This window comes from Corvus hawaiiensis, chromosome 9, assembly GCF_020740725.1.
Source record: "Corvus hawaiiensis isolate bCorHaw1 chromosome 9, bCorHaw1.pri.cur, whole genome shotgun sequence".
Taxonomy (NCBI): Eukaryota; Metazoa; Chordata; class Aves; order Passeriformes; family Corvidae; genus Corvus; species Corvus hawaiiensis.
The window spans coordinates 28,511,498-28,531,634 of NC_063221.1; the positions used below are offsets into that span (position 1 = coordinate 28,511,498).

Here is a 20,137-nt window from a genome sequence, read left to right on the forward strand (position 1 = left end):
CAAGTATTGTGCTTTTTCCCGCTGGGAGGCCCCGGTCAGCCCTGGCTCCAGCCTGGCTGGGTCCCTGGGGATGCAGGGTGATGGAGCAGGAGTGACCTGGGGGCACGGCAGAGCGCTGCAGCAGTGTGAGGCATCGTGTGGTTTGTGTTTTTGGGAGAAAACTGCAGCCCTGCAGCATCTGCTGGCCCTCAGGAGGGCATGGACAGCAGGACTGGGCAGCTTGGAGCATCCCTGGAGCGCCCATCTCCACTGCCTCATCCCACAGAGCAGCAGGCACCTGATGGTGACTGTCCTTACCAGCCTTTCCTAGAGCCCTTTCTTTGCCCTCCCCATGAAATGAACCTTCCCAGGACCAATTCAGCAATCAATCACCATTTTTCTTAATCCCTTCAAAAAAAAGAAAAAAATAAGGGGAACTACTCCCTGCTCTGAGCAACCTTCCAACCTACAGCTTCTTTGCACAAAAACACCTTGGAGCTCTCGGCTGCTAATTCCTGCATGGAGGCAAATCATTTGGAGAGGCAGATCTGGGACCTTGGGAGCAGCAGGGCTCTGTGCTGGCTGCTGGCAGAGCCCATCACTGCCTTCCTGCCCAGGATGATGCAGGGAACAAAGCCCCACCTAAGGACCACGGCTGCCTTCCCTGGGCCCCTGCCATCCAGGGCTGCTGAAGGATGGAGCAGGGGAAACATCCCAAAAATGCCCAGAAGCTTTAGAAAAAGAAAAGGCCATGAAGACAGCTGGGGATTTACAGGCCAGCACTCCAGGTTGGGTGTGGGCACCTTCTCCAGTGTGCTGCCATCATGAGAAGGTTTAAGGACCTGATTTTATGGATGCCTAAATAAATACATGGAGCTAATACATCACAATACAGGGTATATTTATCTGCTTTGCAGGAGTGGGATGGAATTAGACGGCGGTGTCTCTCGCAAGGCCAGCCCCGCTGTAATTCATGCCCTGAGGCGCCCAGCCGAGGGGAGGAGGAGGAGTTCTGCAGGCAACATTATTGATGGGCTACTCCCAGAAGCTTTTAATTAATTTTCAGAGCACTCCTTGCAGTGGATTAGGCAGCTCCGTCAAAGCCTCCCTCCACCCACTGCTGCCCGTGCTCCTGTGCGGGGTCTGGGGCAGCGGGGTGAGCCTGGGGCCCCCTGCTCCTCCAAGCCCCCAGGCTTTTGGTTAAACAGTACAGAAGCTGCTGCTGTTTTTAAACAGGGGGGCTTCTCCCAGCCAAGAGGCCTCTTTGGTGGCCACAGCGTGGGCAGGTGTATTTGTCAGGGCTTTTCTCTTCCCCTTTTTATTGACTTTCTGCTTGTTCCTGCTGCCAGGGGTCAGTCGGGGCGTTGGCTGGACTTTGCCAAAAGTCCACCCAAACCGGCTGGTTCCTAGGTGCTGACACAGTGCCCTGCCCCTGAGATACGAGGGGTTTGAGCACCGGGGTTGCAGCCCAGCCGGGTGTGTGGTGGTGAGGCTGGAATGGGGCTGTGCCAGCTCCAAAGCCTTCCCTGAGTAAGCAGATTGTGAACCTGAACTGCATTTGCCCTGCGAGCAGCAAGGTGACAGCAGCAACCACAGCTCAGCGCCGAATCCGGGGGTGACCTGGCTGACATGGAGGGACCTGTCCCCATCCAGGACGCCATGGCAGGTGACACGCAGCCCTCCAACACCATCAAACTGCTGCACCTGCTTTTCCTCTCCACCTCCTGGGGAATGCAGGTCTGGGTGACCTTTGTGGCCGGTAGGTTGGGCTCTGTTGTGCTCTCTGCCCGGGGGGTGGCACAGGGGAGGGGGCTTTGCCCCAGGACTTACCTGCTGTCCCCCTCGCAGGGTTTGTGATGAGCAGGCACCTCCCTCGCCACACCTTCGGCTCCATCCAGCGTGAGCTCTTCCCCTACTACTTCCACATCAGCTCCACCTGTGCCTTCCTCAACCTGACCCTGTTTGCCATGTCCCACCCCAGCGAGCGGCTCGGCGAGGAGCACACGACCCAGGTAGCCCCCTCTTTCAAACAGGAGCTGCCCACAGCCCAAACCCCTTCCTCTGCTCCACTCAGGCTGGCTTGCCCACGATGGAGACCCACGCACGGCTCCGGGTAGAAGCAGCCCGTTAGCACCCAGACTGCAGCGAGCCAGGGGGGCTGGGGGAGAAATTTAACCCACCACACGTGCGAGGTGCTCACAGCGGGCTTTGCTCCCTCGCAGATCATCGTCTTCCTCGTCTGCATCGCCGCTTCTGTGCTGAACACGCAGTGGTTCGGGCAGGTCACCTCCGACATCGTGGCCGAGCTGCACCTGGTGGAGCGCAGCCAGGGGCTGGGGCAGGAGGTGGGGCTGGCGGCCAGCGAGCCCCGCAGGCAGCTCCGAGCCTCCAACCCCAGCTACAGGCAGCTGGCCCGGCGCTTCGCCCTCTTCCACGCTCTGTCCTCCCTCTGCAACCTCTGCTGCATCGTGTGCAACGGGCTGAGCCTGTACCACCTGGCTGCCCGGCTCTCTGCCCTCTGAGGGCAGGACACTGCCAGGGGATGGCTGGCCAGAGCCCACCCCCTGCTGCCTTGCTGTAAAGCAACCCTGAGCTTTGGACATTAAACTGCAGCATCCTCAGGTGGAGATACTCTCGCTGTATTTGTGCACGGTGCGGAAATTTAGGGATAGCGAAATGGAAATGTTTTCTCTAGAGCTGTCTGCAGCCGGCCTCCATGATGGAAGCAGGAGTGTTTTATGGCTGAACAGCTTTCTAATGCCCTGTGCATTAGCTGTGTCTAAAGCTGCAGTGTATTCCTGCAGTCACAGAGAGACTGCAGAAGAGAAAGAAATGAGAGATTGAGAATTACTTCTAATTAAAAGCCAAAAGCTAATACAGAAGCACAGAAGACCCTGGATGTTGGCTGTACCAGTTAATGTAATGGATAAGGTTGTTATGTTGGGGTTTACAATCAGTGTGTGTCATTCTCTTGTATTTCACAGTCAGACAAAATGTTGTCTCATTCATTAGGCAGAAGTCAGCCTAGTTAAAATAGCCATGTTTATTGCAGGTTCTGCAGGACAGCCAGTAAGGTATCAAAAGGGTCAGTCAAACACTGCTCCACACAGAGAGCTCTGCTGTACCCTGGCCAGCAGCAGAGCCAAGCCAGCAGCTGCTGAGTCCCAGGCAGGAACCTGACTGCATCCACCCCGCTGCAACAGGCAGGCACCTCCCCAGGCCACTGCTGTTAAACCCCAGCAACGACAGCCCACCTCGGAAGAAATGTGTGATTCTTCTCAGGTGAGGAAGTACATTCCCAGCTGCTGTTACTGCAACCACAGCCAGTGTTTGGCACTGCTTCAGGTTTATTTCAAAACCACATACAGCCCATCATAGAGGAGACCTTCTGCAAGCCAGCTGGGTTTCCTTTTAAACAAATAATCCCCTCATGTTCTCCCCTTCATTCTCCTATGCTGCTCCCCTGGAAGTTTCCCTGTGTGCCAAGATTATTTTCCTCCCCTGAAGAGTGCAAGGTATTTTTGTTCAAGCAGAAGTTTGCAGCCTGGAGCTGGGCTAACAAACAGCAGCCTCTTGCACAGAACTCCTTGTTTCTTTCTTGCCCATTACAATCGGTGCACCTTCTTGCCAGAGAAGTATTTCTTAGAGAAAGGAGAACGCTTGGCAAATACCAAAACTGTCGGGGTCCCGGCCTTTACAAAATACCTGTAAAGATTAAAAGGAGTCCTTGGCTTCCTTGTAGCTCACCCAGTGTCCTGCAGAGCAAGTGACTTCTGCCCAGCTCCATAAAGACTGACCTCCCAAAGGCTGGTGAGGAGCTTTTGTTCTGATTAGCAGAGCCTCTTGGAGCCAGGGCTAAGCACATCTGAGGAGTGTTTTATGAATCAACTCATCTCCCAACAGCTTCTTTTAATTAAAGCAGTTGCTATTCTCCCTCTGGAAGGAGGTTTCTTTTGCAACTGCCCTTGCAGCCTGAAATCTGAGGGTTTATGGACACTGCTGAGTTTTGTGGAGTGATGGAGATCCCACTCCCACTGCGACAGACCGAGCCCCCCATGCTGTGCAGCAGCTCCAGCCAGCTGCGAGATGGTGCAACTCAGCAGCACAGGCTGTACAGAAACTTTCTGGCTTCACAAACAGCAAATTCTTCTCTCTCAATAACAGCACAACACTTTAAAGGCAGTTTCAGAGGGGAACAGTGCTGTGTGCTGCGCCAGGGGCTGCTCACGCAGCAGTATGAACAGCGAGAGCATTGTTAACCTTCAACATGCTCTTTATAGGCTGCTGCCTGGTTTTCCTTTTTTTTTTTTTTTTTTTTTTTAAAGTAGTACTGTGTAGCTGGAATCTGGAATAGCCCTTCTGTGCTGCTCAGCTGTGCCCAGCTCCCTTTCCCATCTCCATCCAGTCCTGGAAAGAGTTGTTCATTTTTTTGGGGAAAAAAAATATGTAAGTCGCTAAAGCCAGGCACAAAATCCTTGCAGCTTATACCTTCAAGAGGTAGGACTATTAAGTCAGAGAAGAGTTAGGACTATTTAACAACAAACTGGACTTAAAGCTCATAGTTTTTGCCTTTTTTCCCCTGGACATGGACAGGTACAGCCTCACCTTTCGTGCTGCAGCACTTGTAGCAATGTGTGTTCTGGGTTCACCTCATACATTTCTTCTCTTTCTTCGTCTTCAAAATAGAGCTGGAAAAGAATTTGGGGGATTTATTAAGGTACATGAAGGGAAGTACTACGCTGCTGAAAGCCCAGTAACAGCACACCATTATCAGCTGGGGGTTTATCAAGCCTCTGTGGCTTGACCTGATTGTCGGATACAAAATTCACTGAGGCAGAAATTGTGTGAATTCCAAGTTTTCCCTATATAAACCAGCTTAGGTTCTCCTGGCAGTGGCAGCAGGAAGGCAAAATACACTGGCTGTTCCCATGCTTTACAGGCAATCAATCCAAATCTAAGGGCTGCTTTTTAACAGGTGAGATGCAGCAATGTTATGTGATAAACTGAGTGGGTTTGGAGGTATTTGAACAAAATAGAGTTGATTTAAGAGATTAAAATCCAGCAACGGTGCCTTAGACTGTAAATACACATAGGTTTTAACCTGGAAAAGTACACAGCCTCTGTCCTTCTGGACCTGTCTGCCCACCATACACAGGGCTGTGCTGCTCCCTGGCATGGATGACACCGAAATGGAAAATGAAAAACACACATTCATATCCTTCTATGTACAATTTCAGAAAAACTCTCAGCCACAACCAACTCACAACCCACCTTTGCTAAAGTGTGAAGAGAGATGTATTGTCTTGACGTGATTATGTGCTTAAGTAGTTCCACTTTGTTCCAAAAATAAACTATTTTTTAAATAATATTTTCTTATTTGTATTGAGCAACTCCACGATGCAATTGAAAAACCAAGCAACCTATCAGCTTGATGGTCTAAATCTTAATTATTGTTACAAAGATGGAATCTAAGCAATATCTATAAATACCTTGTGTCAAACACAATGTAAGTGGAAGACAACTTTCATTTTCATAAGTGAATTCTGTCAGCACATGTGGGCAATGTTTGAGTTTATAAGTGAGGGTAGCTCTCTCGTTTCACATCTGTGCATGACAAGCAGATGCCAACACTTTCATACCCTCAGAGCTGTGCACCTTCTCACTCCAGAAATAAAAAAAACCCACAACACAACAACCCTGAAATTGAAGGAAAGTCAAACTTCTCACCTCAAGATTGTTGGGAAGGTATTTTTTTTCTAAATCCCAAGGAGGCAACTCAGCAAACATCACCATTAAATGATCAATAAACCTAAAAGCCAAAATACACTTGGTGAGCTTAGACACAAAGTGCTCAGCTTCAAGAACTTGTACAGTTGCATTTGAATGATGGCAAAAATACATTAGCAAATTAAACAACAGACTTGGAAGTAAGTTTAGGTCACCAATAGTTCCTTCCCTTCAAACTCATCACTTTCCCAATGAATCCAAGGCCCTGTTGTAACTCAGGTTATTGGCTTCAAACTTGAGCACTGCAACAACAAATTATTTTTAACTCTGCATTTTCACACTGAAAAAGATGTCAAAATAAACACCCTGCATTTTGTCTAAAATGGATTTTCCTTCGACACAGTCCCATGCTTCACCGGATCAGAGCAATTAGAGTATGTTTGTGTGTCAAAGGCTTCTTTATTTTGGTACTTGAGGAGTGTTGGAGGCCAGTTTGTTCTAAAAATCCATTTCCACTTCCTTTAGTCACAAAAAGGCACAGTGAACACTACCATAAAAGTACAACAACTTTACTAACCTGCTTGCACTGTAATTTTAAGTCCTAAACTTATTAATAGATCTGAGGAATATGTCTTCCAACAAACAAAAAGTTACAAATTCCAAGTCTGTTTAACACTACAGGATCAGAAAATGAAGTTAACATCAAGGAGAGTGGAATTCCCAGCGTGCCAGTGCCTCGCTTACAGTCTGAAAGGCCTGCAGCACTTCAGTCAGATCTGATGAAAGCCCTGAGGAGAACTTTGGGGTCACTGCTGGTTAGGAGAGGTTCCCTTTGGAAGCTTTTCATAATTTTTACATTTAATCTTTTTTTCTGAGACCCCATATTCAGAGGGCTTTGGAACACCACCTTAATGAATCTCTAAAATCCACAGGTGTGGGTGGGTCACGGGTGTCCCTGGCCACCAATTAATTACTGGTCTGAGCTTGCACTGCAAGACCCTCAAATCACCCTGGCTAAATGTGTTTGTCTGCACTATAAATTTATGTAAATCACAGAACAATTCAGCTTGGAGAGGACCTCAGGAGGTCATCCAGTGCAGCCTCCTGCTCAAAAGCAGGGTCAGCTGTGCCATTAGAAATCTGGAACTGCTTCACCAGCATGGTAGTGTTTCACTTGCTGCCCGTTCTCACTTGCTCAAACACCTCCTTTATGCCAGAACGCTGTGGGCAATGCATTTACCTGGAGTTCTCATGAAAAGCCACAGTGAAATCTGTCTGCTCGTGCTCAGGGTACAGGAAGAGGACAGGCCAGTTCAGGCTGCCATCAGCATCTAAATGCACTTTTGCCCCCGCGGCACTGTCAGAGTGGAACCCATCTAAGGATATTTCAGCCAGGCCATCTGACACTTCCTCTTCTTCATCTGAAGGCTCAAGGACCAGCTTGATATTTCTTTCCTGGAGGGGAGGGAGGGAAAAAACAAAAAACCAACTGAAAATCAAAGAGTTATGGTGGGGAGAATAAGACCAAAAAATTAGCAGTCAGTAAAAGGTCAAATTATGTTGTTCTAATTAATGAGTGAGCTCCTAAACATGCTATCCAAAGCTCTCCCACAGTATCAGACTCAGGTGACTGGTCTTCCCAGTAGAATCCAGAACCTCAGCCAGATATCCAAACTCATTATGAAACAAATGAGGAGAGGGGGGAATCCAGAGGAGCCCACACGTGGAGAGAAGAGCCTGAGAAAACTTGTGGAAAGGGATGCATCTAAAATCCTTTTCTTTGGGGCCTAGCAAGCATCATTCCAGGGTGCAACTACGCACACCAGCTCCTGAGAACATCCAGTCTTTCAGAGAACTGAAGAAAGCTCCCTCTATTCCTTGGAAAGATAACAGCAGAAGAGATCTGACTGCATGCAAGAGCCCAAAATATTTTAATGTAGCCCAAACATTCACTGAGGAAGGAGAGGATACAGGACTGATTCCCTCCTCTACTCTACTGAATGGTTATCTTCTATTCTTCCACAGAATTAATGCCTGTGGGCAGCAAAGAAAGCCAGGTTCATTGGGCTGACATGATGCTACAGCCCAGCAGCCAGAGCACTCACAAAGCTCAGCCCATCTCCTAACACTGGGCCTGTATTCTGCATTAGTTGTTACCTGAAATACAGAAAGCTGGGAGCTGGGCTTAGAGCCATGCAGACAAGGAGAATCATGGTTTTAACTCATTTTTTTTGGCTTTAGCCCTCAAAAGCCAATGTATGAGAACCAACTTTTAGAGACAAACGAGAGAGCTCTTAAAAAAACCCCCAAACCACACAAAAACAGCCCCTCTCAGTGACTCACCTTTATTGCTGCAAGCAAAATTTCCTTTTGACACTGCTCTTTCCTCTCCATCGCCTTTGCTTTCCTTGCATCCCGCTCCTGAATTCGCTGCATGTAAGAAAAGGAGGCACCACGGTCACACAGGGCAAGCCAGTGCCCAGCACTGCTCTTCCCTGGCAATGGGTGGAGAAACCAGTTTGGATCCCCAAGCAGGTCCCCTCCAGCTCCTTCCCCTGCACATCCCAACACACAACACCTGGAACCACCACTCAGTCCTGTTTGGGGACATCACACTACGCAGAAACCTGGATGGAGCATTCTCCCTCCAAGGATCCCAAAGAGACAAGCACTACAGATGACAGGCTGCCTTAATATTTACCTTTAATTTGTCAGCTTTAGCTCTCATTTCCACAAGCTTTTTCTCTTTTGAGTCTATTTGCAAGCCTTCCTCACACCATGCTATCGCTTCCGAGAAATTCTTTAGCTCCATGTGACAGAGAGCTCCTGGAAGGATTAATATTGTAAGTTTCTAGTGTTGGGGTCAATGTACAACTACTACACAAAGTGGTGCTTATAAAGACAGTGTTTGGCCTGGTGCTTTTGCACTAAACTTTTTTGTCTTGCGTGGTCATGTTCAACCAGAGACTTCCAGCAGGTAGGTTGAGAAGAAAATCTGAAATATTTTATCAGTTCTTGTATCACTTAGTCATAGAAATCAGCAGTATTATGCCAGAAGTGTCTGTTACAAACAAAATTTTATCACTGTAATTAACATTTCAGTATTTGTCTTGTTAAGAAAAAGAAAAGGGGGTTTTCTATGGAGTGGGAAAAAAGAACAGATCCCAAAAAGCAGTATTGTGGAAAACAGGAAAAGTTACGCTGCACTCTACAGAAACAGGTCCAGCGCCTCTGATAGATATAGGAGATGGAGAAAGAAAGCATATTTTGATTGAAAATGCAAAGCAAAAGGCAGAGCTCTGTTTTGGGGAGAAACAGCAATAACAAAACAAGTGATCTCTTCCAGTAACTGCTTTCCCTTTCTAAAACGAATTCCGTCCAGAAGCAAAGTATGATGTCCACTCACAGTAATTTAGGGTTTATAAACACACTTATTAAACACACAGAAACGTGCAAGGACACAAAGCAACATGTAACAACAGCCTGTTTCAGGGCTGGTAACAATAACAGCACAATCAGTAAAGTTAACATGAGCCAAGTGTTTGGGAAGGATGCCCCTTGTGCTCCATGCAGAAACACGAGCTTTAACTCTCACCTCTTATGATGGCTTTGAGATGGGTGGGCTTCAGCTTTTTGGCTTGGATGGCATCATTGAGAGCAGAACGGTAGTTACCTGTAAAGCAAGCAAAAGTGCTCAGAACCTTTCACTTGTATTTAAAATCCAACCAGACACCAAGGTGATAAAGTAGTTCATGCAGAGACCCTACAATTCACTGTTTCTCCAATCACAGTGAGGTGAGAGGAGGGTAAAAAAAGAGCAAATTAAGAGCAAGAGGTGAAAGGATGGGATCAATCATACACATGAGAGGTAAACAACATGGTGTGAGCAAAGCACCTCCCTACTACAACACATGGCAGCATTGAAAGGCCCAGAACACCTTCCCTGCTGTGTGGGCACTGTTGGTAGGATGGTGGTAGCTGTAAGAGAATCACAGAATTAATAAGGTTGGTAAACGACTCCATCATCAAGTAATGGTTTTAAACTAAAAGAGGGTACACTTACACTAGATATAAGGAAGAAATCTTTTACAGTGAGAGTGGTGAGGCACTGGCAGAAGTTGACCAGAGAGGTGGTAGGAGCCCCATCCCTGGAAACATTCAAGGCCAGGTTGGACAGGGCTCTGAACAAACTTGTTTAGTTGAAGATGTCACTGCTCCTTGCAGAGGAGTTGGACCAGATGGCCTTTACAGGTCCCTTCCAACCCAAACTATTCTATGATTCTAAAACCCACCGGTTTTGCCCTGTCCTGGAGCCAAGGCTCGAGCAGCAGGTAACAGCTGGAAGGAGCAGAGCACAAACCCTGCACTCAGCCAGGTGTTGAAGCGAGCCAGCTCTTCAGGGTTCAAGGAGTCTCCTTCCCATGAATAAGCTACTTACTCTGCCGCATCACAGAACCAAAACAAACAAAAAGGAAACCCCAAATGGGGGGGGGGAAAAAAAGCAGCTCTGGAGCGCGGAGCCATGCTCCCGGGAGGTCAGAGGCCCCTTACCCAAGTGGAAATGTGCGGCCCCTCGGTTCGTGAGCAGCACCGCGTCCAGCTCGGCGTCCCCGCACCGCCTCTGCAGCCCCTCCGAGTAGGCGGCCACCGCTCTCCCGTAGTCCTTCTCCTTGAAGTACTCGTTCCCTTCGTTCTTGTACATCCTGGCCAGCTCTGCGGGGATGCAGCGGGGTCAGGGTGGGACAGGGATCCCCCGAGCCCCAGCCCGGCCGCTGCGCACCTGCGGGGCTCTGCTCCTCGTCGAACAGCAGCGACTGCAGGCAGGCGAGCTCGGGCTGCCGCGCCGCATCGATCTCGGCCGGGCAGCGCTTCATGAACATGGGGATGGCCTCCAGCTCCTGCGGACGGACAGACGGACACACACAGCGCCTTGAGCTCGGCCCGCCCGGCCCCGCGCCCGGCCCCCCGCCTCACCTGCTCCCACGTGTCGGGGTGCAGCGCTCCCCGGTACCGCGGCGGCTCCGCGGCCCCGGACACGCCGTCCTGCTCGGCCTCCGCCATGCTCCCGCTGCTCCTCCCGCTGCCGCCCGGCCCCGCCTGCGACCGCCCCCGCGGCGTCACGCCCGGCCCCGCTCCTTCCGATGAGCGCCGGCATCGCACCGGCCCCGGCATCTCACTGACACCGGCATCGCACCGGCCCCAGCATCGCACCGGCCCCAGCATCGCACCGGCCCCGGCATCTCACTGGCCCCGGCATCTCACTGGCCCCGGCATCTCACTGGCCCCGGCATCGCACCGGCCCCGGCATCGCACCGGCCCCGGCATCTCACTGACACCGGCATCGCACCGGCACCGGCATCTCACTGGCCCCGGCATCTCACTGGCCCCGGCATCCCACCGGTCCCCTCCTCAATCCCAGCCCCGTTCCTTCCGACCGGCCCCGGCATCTCACCAGCTCCGGCCCCACTCCTTCCGACCCACCGCCCCCACCTCAGCGGGGATATTAGGAAAATATTCTACATCAAAAGAGTTGTCAGGCATCGGAGCAGCCTGCTCAGGGAAGTGATGGTGTCACTGTCCCTGGAGAGATTTAACAGGCAGTGTACACGGCACCTGGGGACATGGGTTAGTGGTGGCCTTGGCAGCTCAGGTTAATGGTTGGACTCAGTGATCTTAAAGGCCTTTCCAAACTAAACTATTCTATTATTACAGTGGCACCGTATTTGCTCATGATCTCTAGATCTCAGACCAAGGAGCTTTGGCACAGGGTGAGGTGACTCCCTGCAAGGAGCTCCCTGTCCAGTCAGTGCTGCTGGGATGGCAGCAAGCTGTTCCTCACGGGAGTCCCGGGGCCTGCCATGGCAAGCTTCCACCTTCATGGGACCTGGGTGTTCCCAAAGATGCAAACAGAGGAAAGTCACCTTCCTTTATCTCTCTCTTAGAATCCTTCATGCTGAGAACTTGGCAGCGAGGGGAGCCCTCCTGTCCCCCTGTGCAGCCCTGGCTGTCCTGTGCTCTTGACAAGAGGCCATGGCCAGTCTGTCCCTGCCAGGCAGTGAGGGGATGACCCTGCCAGTGCTCCCACAGCCACACGAGGCTACGCGTGCTGGAAAAAGCAGCTTCCAGGGACCTGTACCCAGACAGAGGAGAGTCCCTGGCTATGTGGGGAAATGTGGGCTGGTTCCAGCTCAACCTCAGCAGCTGGCAGACCTGCAGGACACCGTGGCTGGCTCTCACGTGAGCTGGATTTGCCTCTGCTCACCCAGAGCCATCGCATGGGCTGAGATAAACTCAGTGCAGCAGAGACAACAGATTCAGAGATGAGGCATTTAAGGGACTTGCACTTTACTCAGCAACTCAATGACCCCTTCCTTGGTGAGATACAAAACCTCGCCGGTGTTCTGATTCCAAACCTCAAAGACCGGGGGGTCCTCACAGACCCTCTTCCCAGCCACAACCACGTACGGATAGCCCAGCCTGTTGGCGTCCTTCAGCCTTTTGCCAATGGTCAGCTGGGTCCGGTTGTCCAGCACCGAGTCACCAGCGAGGTGGGGCAGTGCTTCGGCCAGGTCATCGTACACCCGCTCCAGCAGAGCCGCTCCCTCCTCCTCCTCCTTGCTGCCCCTCTTGGGGGGAATGAAGCAGAGCTGGAAGGGTGCGATGAGGCTCGGCCAGCGGATGCTGTCCTCAGTGGAGAGCACCTCGATGGAGGCCGCCAGGATGCGAGTGACGCCCAGGCCGTAGCAGCCCATTTCTGCCAGCTGGGGTTTGTTCTCGGCAGAGGAGAAGACGGCGTTGGCGACGGAGGAGTACTTGGTACCCAGGTAAAACGTGTGCCCCACCTCAATCCCTTTGGTCTCGGTGAGTTTCTCGCCGCATGTGGGGCATGAGGTTTGCTCCCCGTTTAGCGTCTCCACATTGGCCGCAAAATGTCCCTGAGGGCACAGCACCAGCCTGTCCTCGCCGATGTCTGCCGGGAGCTGGAACTCGTGGGACGTGGTGCCGCCGATGCTGCCCGTGGCCGCCTGCACCTTGACGAAGGGCAGGCCCAGGCGGGTGAAGAGGCTGCAGTAGGCGTCACACACCTGCTCGTAGGTGTGCCGAGCCGCCTCCTCGCAGGTGTCGAAGGTGTACATGTCCTTCATGTAGAACTCCCGGCTGCGCAGCAAACCGAAGCGGGGCTTGGGCTCGTCCCGGAACTTCCTGGTGACCTGGTAGAGGCGCAGTGGGAGCTGCTTGTAGGACAGGCCACTCTGCGAGGCCACCAGCTCCGTCACCACCTCCTCGTGCGTGGGGCCCAGGCAGTAGCCGTGGTTGTGCCGATCCACTAGCCGGAAGAGCTCCGGTCCCATCTGGTCCCAGCGGCCGCTGGCACGCCACAGCTCTGCCGAGCACAGGCTGGGCAGGTTCAGCTTCTGCCCGCCCACGGCCTGCATCTCCTCGTCCATCACCTTGATCAGCTTCTCCATGGCGCGGACGGTGGGCGGCAGGTAGCAGTAGCAGCCGGGGCTGGTGGGGTGGATGAGCCCCCCTTGCAGCATCAGCCGCTGGCTGCGGCAGGTGGGCTCCCCAGGCCGGCCCTCGGACCCTGCCTGGCCGCCCATGGGCAGGGCCAGCGGCTGGAAGAGCTGCGAGAGCAGCAGGCGCCTGGCCCTGCCCGGGGTGCCACCGTGCCGGGCTCTGATGCCGCGCTGGCGGGCACCCAGCGCCGGGAGACGGCACCGCCTCAGCAAGGCCTCCATGGATGGAGAGGGCCCTGCGGAGAGAGAGCGGGACAGAGCAGGGGTCAGTGCTGACCGCACAGCGGGGGCACAGCACAGAGTCTGCAGCCACTCTGACACCCACACATGTGCCCCAGAGCTCAGACGTACCCACACACGCCTGGAGGCACACACGTGAACACTCTCGGGACATACAGGCACCCCGACGTGGACATGTGAATGCTGCACAGGCACACCTGCACACCTACACACGCACCCAGGTGTCCACGCCTGCACGGCTTCCAGGCACACGGGCACCCCAGCACACCTACGTGTGCTCACACACACCCGCACACCTTCGGGGACACACAGGCACCCGGACACGGACATGCAGGGACGCTGCACGGGCACACCTGCACACACGCGTGGCTGCACACGCACCTGGGTGCAACACACGGGAACACCTTCCGGGATACCCAGGTACCCCTGCACGGTCACGGGCACACGGGAATGCCGCAGGGGCGCACCTGAGCACACACACACGGACCTGAGCACACGGGCCTGAGCACACACACACGGGCCTGAGGACACGGACCTGAGCACACACACACGGGCCTGAGCACACGCACACGGACCTGAGCACACGGACCTGAGCACACACACACGGGCCTGAGCACACGCACACGGACCTGAGCACACACACGGGCCTGAGCACACGGACCTGAGCACACACACGGGCCTGAGCACACGCACACGGGCCTGAGCACACACACACGGACCTGAGCACACGGGCCTGAGCACACACACACGGGCCTGAGGACACGGACCTGAGCACACACACACGGGCCTGAGCACACGCACACGGGCCTGAGCACACGGACCTGAGCACACACACACGGACCTGAGCACACGGGCCTGAGCACACACACACGGGCCTGAGGACACGGACCTGAGCACACACACACGGGCCTGAGCACACGCACACGGACCTGAGCACACACACGGGCCTGAGCACACGGACCTGAGCACACACACGGGCCTGAGCACACACACGGACCTGAGCACACACACGGGCCTGAGCACACACACGGGCCTGAGCACACGCACTCTCTCACACACGCACACTCTCACGCGCGCACACTTACACCCGCGGGGGCGCGCGCCCGGCCCCGCCGGCACGGCCAATGGGGAGCCCCTCCCTGTCACGTGGGCGGACACACGCGGACGCGGGCGGCGCGCGCCGCTCTCTATGGTTCCGCCAGGTGCAGCGGGCGCCACCTGCCGGCCAGGAGGAGTGTCTGCAGCGGTGGCCGGGGGGTGGCACCGGGCCAGGGCTCACACAGGACTGGATTCGGGAGTCCCTTCCTCATTAACAAGGGCTTGGGAGAGACTGCTACCGTGGAACTTGCTGCCGTCCCACTGGCTCAGAGGGACAGGGACCATTTGTCCGTCCTGCCCTTGGAAGAATTGACCGTCATCACCTCAAACAGCACCTTCACCAGCTCCATCCTCCCCCTCTGGTGATGGCTTTGGACAGCTGGGTCACGTCCAGAGTGTGGTTATGGCAGACTGCCCTCAGCTCCGCAGGTGCCGACTGGGAATTCCTCATCTTTCTTAAGCCCCTGCTCATCTCAGCGTTTCTGTCTCCAGCCTCACCTGCCCAAAGCTGAGTCTGCAGGAGGCACCACAAGGTCTCAGTGGAGCCACACCGCCCAGGTCAATGACCTGCTCAAAGCACTCGATGGCAAATGTTTTCTCTTTGTCCCTGAGGCGCTGCAGTTTGGGAATGGCATCGCCCAGGTCAAACTCCACAGCTTGGCCCAGGAGTTTCATCCACCAGGAACAGTTCTTGCAGAGTGTCCACCCTTATGTAATAGTAAAAAGTAGTAAATAGAGCCAGGACGGGACAAAATGGGTCCTTGAAAACAATGAGCCCATCAGCTTCCCCTTCCAGGCTCAGTCTTGGGGCAGCATGTCCCAAGTGTTCAGGGGCAGAACCACTCAGAGGGGGCTGAAGGAGGGCTGAGAGATCAAAAGCCTTCTGATCTCATTCCATCTTTCTCCACTCCAGTCTGGCAGACAGACATTGCCTCGCACCCAGTGACCACCTCCACACTGCACTTTTCAGCCTCCTCCCTCAGCTCAGAGGGAGTTAAACATCTCAGAGAGCAACTGTGAGCACATAGTAAAGTACTCCACTAGAGGAGGAGACAGCACTTCAATGAGGAGTTAAATAATCCTGTTTAAATATAGGGAAATAAGAATGAATCCTTGTTTTGTTTAAAAATGGGATTTGAAGAAATCTTCACAGTTCTTCTATAATGTGAAGTCCCCATGAGCACTCCTGTTTACAGAGGGCTGGAAATGGGCAAAAGCAAGGGATTAAAGAGCACATCTTTGATGCTCCAGGTTATCTGGAAGCATTAAAGTCATTAAACAGGCGAGCCAGTTCTACAAGGTGACTCAACATCCTGTGTGCCCAGAGGGACCTGTGGGAGTCCTTCAGCAGCTCAGTGCTAGAGCTGGGATCTGGCCCAGGTTTCCTTGCCCTCCCAGACCAGCCTTCACTGGTTTTGTCAGGCAATTACTTCTCCCTGCGTGTTTGTCACTATTAGACAAGCACTGCAAACACTGTTTGGGAGAAGCGCTGTGGCTGTCTCGGAGGCTGGAGGAGCAGGATGGATCCTTGTGGGAAAGGAATTTGCTCACACCTTGGACACCCAGGTGCTGCTTTGTGTCCTTCAGGACCTCCAGAGCCACATTGGAAATCCCTCTGTCCATCTCCTGCTTGCCCAGGAATTGTGAGATTTTCACCAGGTGGTTCAGGACGGGAGGGTTGTCTTCATTTCTGTTGTTGGAGCCAGAGAAGTGAAACACATTTCCATCAGTGACTTATTACCTGCTGTGCTGATCAAAGGGACAAAACCATCTTGGATTGATTCACTGGGGCAGTGTCTTAACCAGGAGGGTTTAAGGCTACACAGGAGACGTGGTCTGTGGGGAAAGCTGATCTCTTATCAGCAGACAGGACTGAATGCAGGGCTCAGCTCAGGGGTTATGTGCCTGAAAGCCTGTCTGGGCTCCTTATTTTTTCCAGCTGTGTTGGGGGAACCTAATAAAGGTACTGCTGTCCCTGCAGCCTTTCACCAAACTGCTCACCCGCTGCTTTGCTGGGGCTGATTTACGGCATCGGGGCCAAACGTGTGGCCTGAGAGGGGTGTGCCCTGCACACGGTGAGACTGAGGGGCTCAACTCCTGTCTGGGGCCTCCCTCCCTCTTTGCCCCGAGGGATTTCCGGGAGGAAAAAATGCCGAGGATGGGGAGGAGATAAATGAAAGATCAAGCAGGCAATAGCAGCTGCCTTGAATCAGTCCCTGGCACAGCACCAAAGAGATCAAGGGGTCAGTGTGAGAGTAGCCACTGGGGTGGTGGAAAATGGTTCTTCCCTTTCCAGCAGCATCCCCAGATAGCACCAGGCCAGGGCTGGGGAAGAGAAGTCAAGGCAGGTGAGAAGCCAAGTCATTCAATGGTCAAACCTCTCTCCATCCTGCAGAGGATCTGCAGTTTGGGCTTGGGGCTGGCACAGAGTGGTGGCACATCCCACCCGCCCGTGGACGTGCTCCTACACAGCTTGTGGGGTCTGTGACCCCACACTGCTGGCTCACACACTTGGCCCACAGATTTGAATCCCCTCCAGTGATATTATTGTAACTGCTGGACAATGTTTTTATGCCCAGGGGAGTGGTGGTTACAGGTCCTGCCTTTGATTTGCCCCTTGAGGAGTTGCTGGGGGATATAAAATTACTGCACAGCCCCTGCACCCTGGCAGCTACCCAAGGTGCAGGTGCTCCCTCCTGGGTAACCCTTGGGTACTTTCAGACAGCTCCTCCTGAGCAGACAACACTTTTTTTTCCCCTGCCATGACCCTGCTGTTTTCCAGCCCTGTCTGCACAGAGGAGGGGACATCCCCTAGGGAATGGAGATGCTGGATGCCACGGTGATGGTTGCCATGGCAAGGGCTGCCACCATCCCCGCAGTCCTTGGGGACCAGAGCTGCCAGCCTGTGGCTGCAGGCAGTCCTGGGGACACAGGCAGCCAGGTGAGAGCTGGATGTGTGGGGAGAGCTGGACTTACTGATGTAGCTCTTCTCATCTCCCAGCCTGTCTGTGGCTGCTGGGAAGCAGCTCCTTGCATAGGGAATGGTCCAGGACACCCAGCTCAAGCTGGGAGCAACTTGGGGTGGAAGCACGAGATGTGCTGAGCACCAACCACAGAGCACACACTGCCTGCAGGCAGGTGAGCCTGCCAGGAGCTCAGCAGTGACCACATTACCTCTACCTGCATCCTCAGGCCTTTGCCCTTTTCAAGGGATTCTTGGCCAACTCTTCCCATTAGTTTTGCTCTGTTTCACCTGCAAGCAAGCAGATGCACTTCATGGATGAGGGCAGCTGGGTTTGAGTCCTTTTAGGTGCTAGGAGCTCCTTGTATCCTCAAAAAAGTCATAGTCTGCTGCTTAAAAGCCAGTTTATCCTCTAGCAGCATCAGCATAGCACAGAGCCAGTGCAGGTAGGAGCCCCTCCCTTAGTACCCATTCCTGGAGCTGTATTCATCTTGGCAGCTTCCCCACGGAGAACCAGAACAAAGCCTAAAGGGCTCAAAGCAGGCAGGGAAAGCTTTAGTCTGAAATAGTCCACCTTGGCTAGGGATGAACAGCAGGAATCCACATGGTTTCTCTCCTTTATCCAGCTGAGTGAGGAACAGGCAGCTTGAAAGAGGTCAAGACATCTTCGTAATTGGTGGGGAACTTTCGGATTATGCTTGAGTGGGGAGGTTGTGACACTGCTGCCCTTCACTGCAGCTGGCAGTAGGTGACTGTGAGCGTGCTCAAGCCTGCAGAGATAATCGACTCTCTGTGGCCTGCTGTGGCCAGAACTGCTCCTGGAGGAGACTGGCTGGGCTCTCACTGGTTACTGTGTCCTCTCCTCCCTCCCCTGCAGTGTGGGCTCCCTTGGGTTAAGATGTGCCACTGTTGCTGTATCACTCGCCGAGGTGAGTGGCTCTGATGCTGGCACAATCAAGCCTGGTGCATGGGGCATTTCCCAAACTGGGGGAACCTCAGGAGCAGCCAGGAGCCTGCAATTCACATGGCAGGGGCTGACAGGACCTGGGCAGGCCCAGGAGCAAAAGACAAGAGAAACTGCTGGAGTTGTACCATGCGTTCCCTGGGACAGATAGGGCTGACAGGAAGCATGACAGAGAGGATTCCCTGTCCTCTCTCTGCCTGGATGAACACGGTGACTTAAAGGAGGGGGGCAGTGACACTGCAACTGAGCAGTAATTAACTGTTTTCAGCTGGGACTTTAGAGAAGTTACATACATCAGAAGAGGATGCCAGATCCTGCACATCCTCCCAAGGAAGATGTGGTGGCACACGCAGCTCACTCAGGGTTAAACACATCCTTTCAAACTCTGCTGCTACTCACAGGAGTCGCACATACCTGTTATGGGTGGTGTTACCACACCTGAGTCGCCCCAGGTCCACCACAACTTCACAGAGAACTGGGTCTGAAAAAGTGCTACCATAGCAAAGCAGAGCAGGGAATGAAAACCTGGAGGCAATGGAGAGACTGAGATGAGCAGGAAGTGTCAGTAGCAACAAAGGCTGGCCATAAAAATGTACTGGGAGCACGCTGGTTCTCCTGGAGTTAAGTTTTATCAGGTCTCGTACAAGTGTTTAGACCAGACAGGAATAATTAAATCTAGGTGTAATTACATGTTAGTTGTGGCTGATTAAGTATGCTAATTAATCTGCAATTATCATTTGGTGGGGGGAGATAATGGAACACAGGTAAAATTGCAGTGATTTAAGGAAATCCTGACTATTGTTCCCAAGGAGGTCTCTGAAGGGAAATGCCTGAGCAGTGATGTGCATGAGGGAGGGCACAGAAACGCTGCTGGGACAACACAGGAGGGTTGTGAAATGCAGCCTAAGCCAAGGCCAGCACAGAGTGTGTGATCAAAGCAACGCAGGGCTTTGGCACCTGAACTGCAGCTCCAGCAGAGCTGAGGCACTCGGCAGCCTGGCTTTCAGGAGAGAGCGTGGGAGCTTCTCCCTGGGAAAAGAGCACTGGGAGGTGTACCAGCTGTAATCGGGGAGGGGCAGGAACACCTCCCACTGAGCCTACAGAGCTGCCATGAAGGCATTTATCAAGGACACAGAAGATGTGGGTGTGAAACTCCTCAGGCTGAGGAGTGCACTAAGTCTTCCTCTCACGTTTGGCTGCTCATTCAAGGCAGGGATTAGATTTATTAGCATGAAATGAGAAGAATGAACTAACTACCCACTGTCACTGGGTAGCACCTAAATCCAAAATGGGGGTTTGTCCTCCTTGGACAAAATGGCAGAGGGAAAGAATGAGGAGGTGTGTAAAAAAATCGGGACAATTGGCATCATGAGGCTGTATGGAGCTAGTGGGGCACAACTGAAGGGTTAAAGGCTCAGCTATGAGGTATTTCTTTTATTGCAGGTGTCTTGGGGCAAAGATAAGTGAAGGCTCACAGACTTCAAAGACATTCTTACAAACATCACCTCCCACCACCTCCCTCACAATGCCTTGGCTCTCTTACCCAGACTTTTCTCAGTAATCGCTGGCCATGTGGAACGGCACAAGAAGCACGAGAGAAATGATAAACAGCTGTTGAAAAGCAAGCAATCACTCATTAAAAGACAC

The 20,137-nt window shown here is 53.0% G+C and overlaps 3 protein-coding genes across 4 annotated transcripts; 1 reads left to right on the forward strand and 2 right to left on the reverse strand.

The window, feature by feature from the left end:
* Positions 1-73: 73 nt before the first annotated feature.
* Positions 74-2,586, forward strand: TMEM205 (transmembrane protein 205). The gene is made up of 3 exons (XM_048312210.1): positions 74-1,738; positions 1,828-1,991; positions 2,202-2,586. The coding sequence occupies exons 1-3, from the start codon at positions 1,609-1,611 to the stop codon at positions 2,499-2,501; spliced, it is 594 nt and encodes a 197-aa protein (XP_048168167.1). The 5' UTR covers positions 74-1,608; the 3' UTR covers positions 2,502-2,586.
* A 421-nt stretch (positions 2,587-3,007) lies between these two features.
* On the reverse strand, positions 3,008-12,019 carry TTC4 (tetratricopeptide repeat domain 4). Its single transcript, XM_048312209.1, has 10 exons — positions 10,681-12,019; positions 10,487-10,604; positions 10,258-10,419; positions 9,302-9,379; positions 8,408-8,532; positions 8,050-8,136; positions 6,947-7,161; positions 5,707-5,788; positions 4,585-4,667; positions 3,008-3,684 (listed from the first exon to the last, which is right to left on the reverse strand). Exons 1-10 carry the CDS (start codon positions 10,927-10,929, stop codon positions 3,585-3,587), a joined length of 1,299 nt encoding a protein of 432 aa, XP_048168166.1. The 5' UTR covers positions 10,930-12,019; the 3' UTR covers positions 3,008-3,584.
* Positions 12,020-12,034: 15 nt separating this feature from the next.
* PARS2 (prolyl-tRNA synthetase 2, mitochondrial) lies at positions 12,035-20,127 on the reverse strand. Of its 2 annotated transcripts, XM_048312205.1 has the most exons (3): positions 20,034-20,127; positions 18,905-19,015; positions 12,035-13,462 (listed from the first exon to the last, which is right to left on the reverse strand). In XM_048312205.1, the coding sequence occupies exons 1-3, from the start codon at positions 20,125-20,127 to the stop codon at positions 12,036-12,038; spliced, it is 1,632 nt and encodes a 543-aa protein (XP_048168162.1). In that variant the 3' UTR covers position 12,035. The 2 variants fall into 2 exon arrangements, with proteins under 2 accessions (XP_048168162.1, XP_048168164.1); XM_048312207.1 differs by lacking the exons at positions 18,905-19,015; positions 20,034-20,127 and adding an exon at positions 14,552-14,630.
* Positions 20,128-20,137: the final 10 nt, after the last annotated feature.

Excerpts from the sequence above, each read along its gene's own strand:
- TMEM205 (XM_048312210.1), top strand. The coding sequence starts at position 1,609 with ATGGAGGGACCTGTCCCCATCCAGGACGCCATGGCAGGTGACACGCAG. Across the intron at positions 1,739-1,827 it reads CTGGGTGACCTTTGTGGCCG|GGTTTGTGATGAGCAGGCAC; the intron begins GTAGGTTGGGCT and ends TCCCCCTCGCAG. Across the intron at positions 1,992-2,201 it reads GCGAGGAGCACACGACCCAG|ATCATCGTCTTCCTCGTCTG; the intron begins GTAGCCCCCTCT and ends GCTCCCTCGCAG.
- TTC4 (XM_048312209.1), bottom strand. The coding sequence starts at position 10,929 with ATGCTGGGGCCGGTGCGATGCTGGGGCCGGTGCGATGCCGGTGTCAGT. Across the intron at positions 10,605-10,680 it reads ACCCCGACACGTGGGAGCAG|GAGCTGGAGGCCATCCCCAT; the intron begins GTGAGGCGGGGG and ends GTCCGTCCGCAG. Across the intron at positions 10,420-10,486 it reads CGAGGAGCAGAGCCCCGCAG|AGCTGGCCAGGATGTACAAG; the intron begins GTGCGCAGCGGC and ends GCATCCCCGCAG.
- PARS2 (XM_048312205.1), bottom strand. The coding sequence starts at position 20,127 with ATGAGTGATTGCTTGCTTTTCAACAGCTGTTTATCATTTCTCTCGTGC. Across the intron at positions 19,016-20,033 it reads GATTACTGAGAAAAGTCTGG|GTTTTCATTCCCTGCTCTGC; the intron begins GTAAGAGAGCCA and ends CATTGCCTCCAG. Across the intron at positions 13,463-18,904 it reads GGTAACACCACCCATAACAG|GGCCCTCTCCATCCATGGAG; the intron begins GTATGTGCGACT and ends CTCTCTCCGCAG.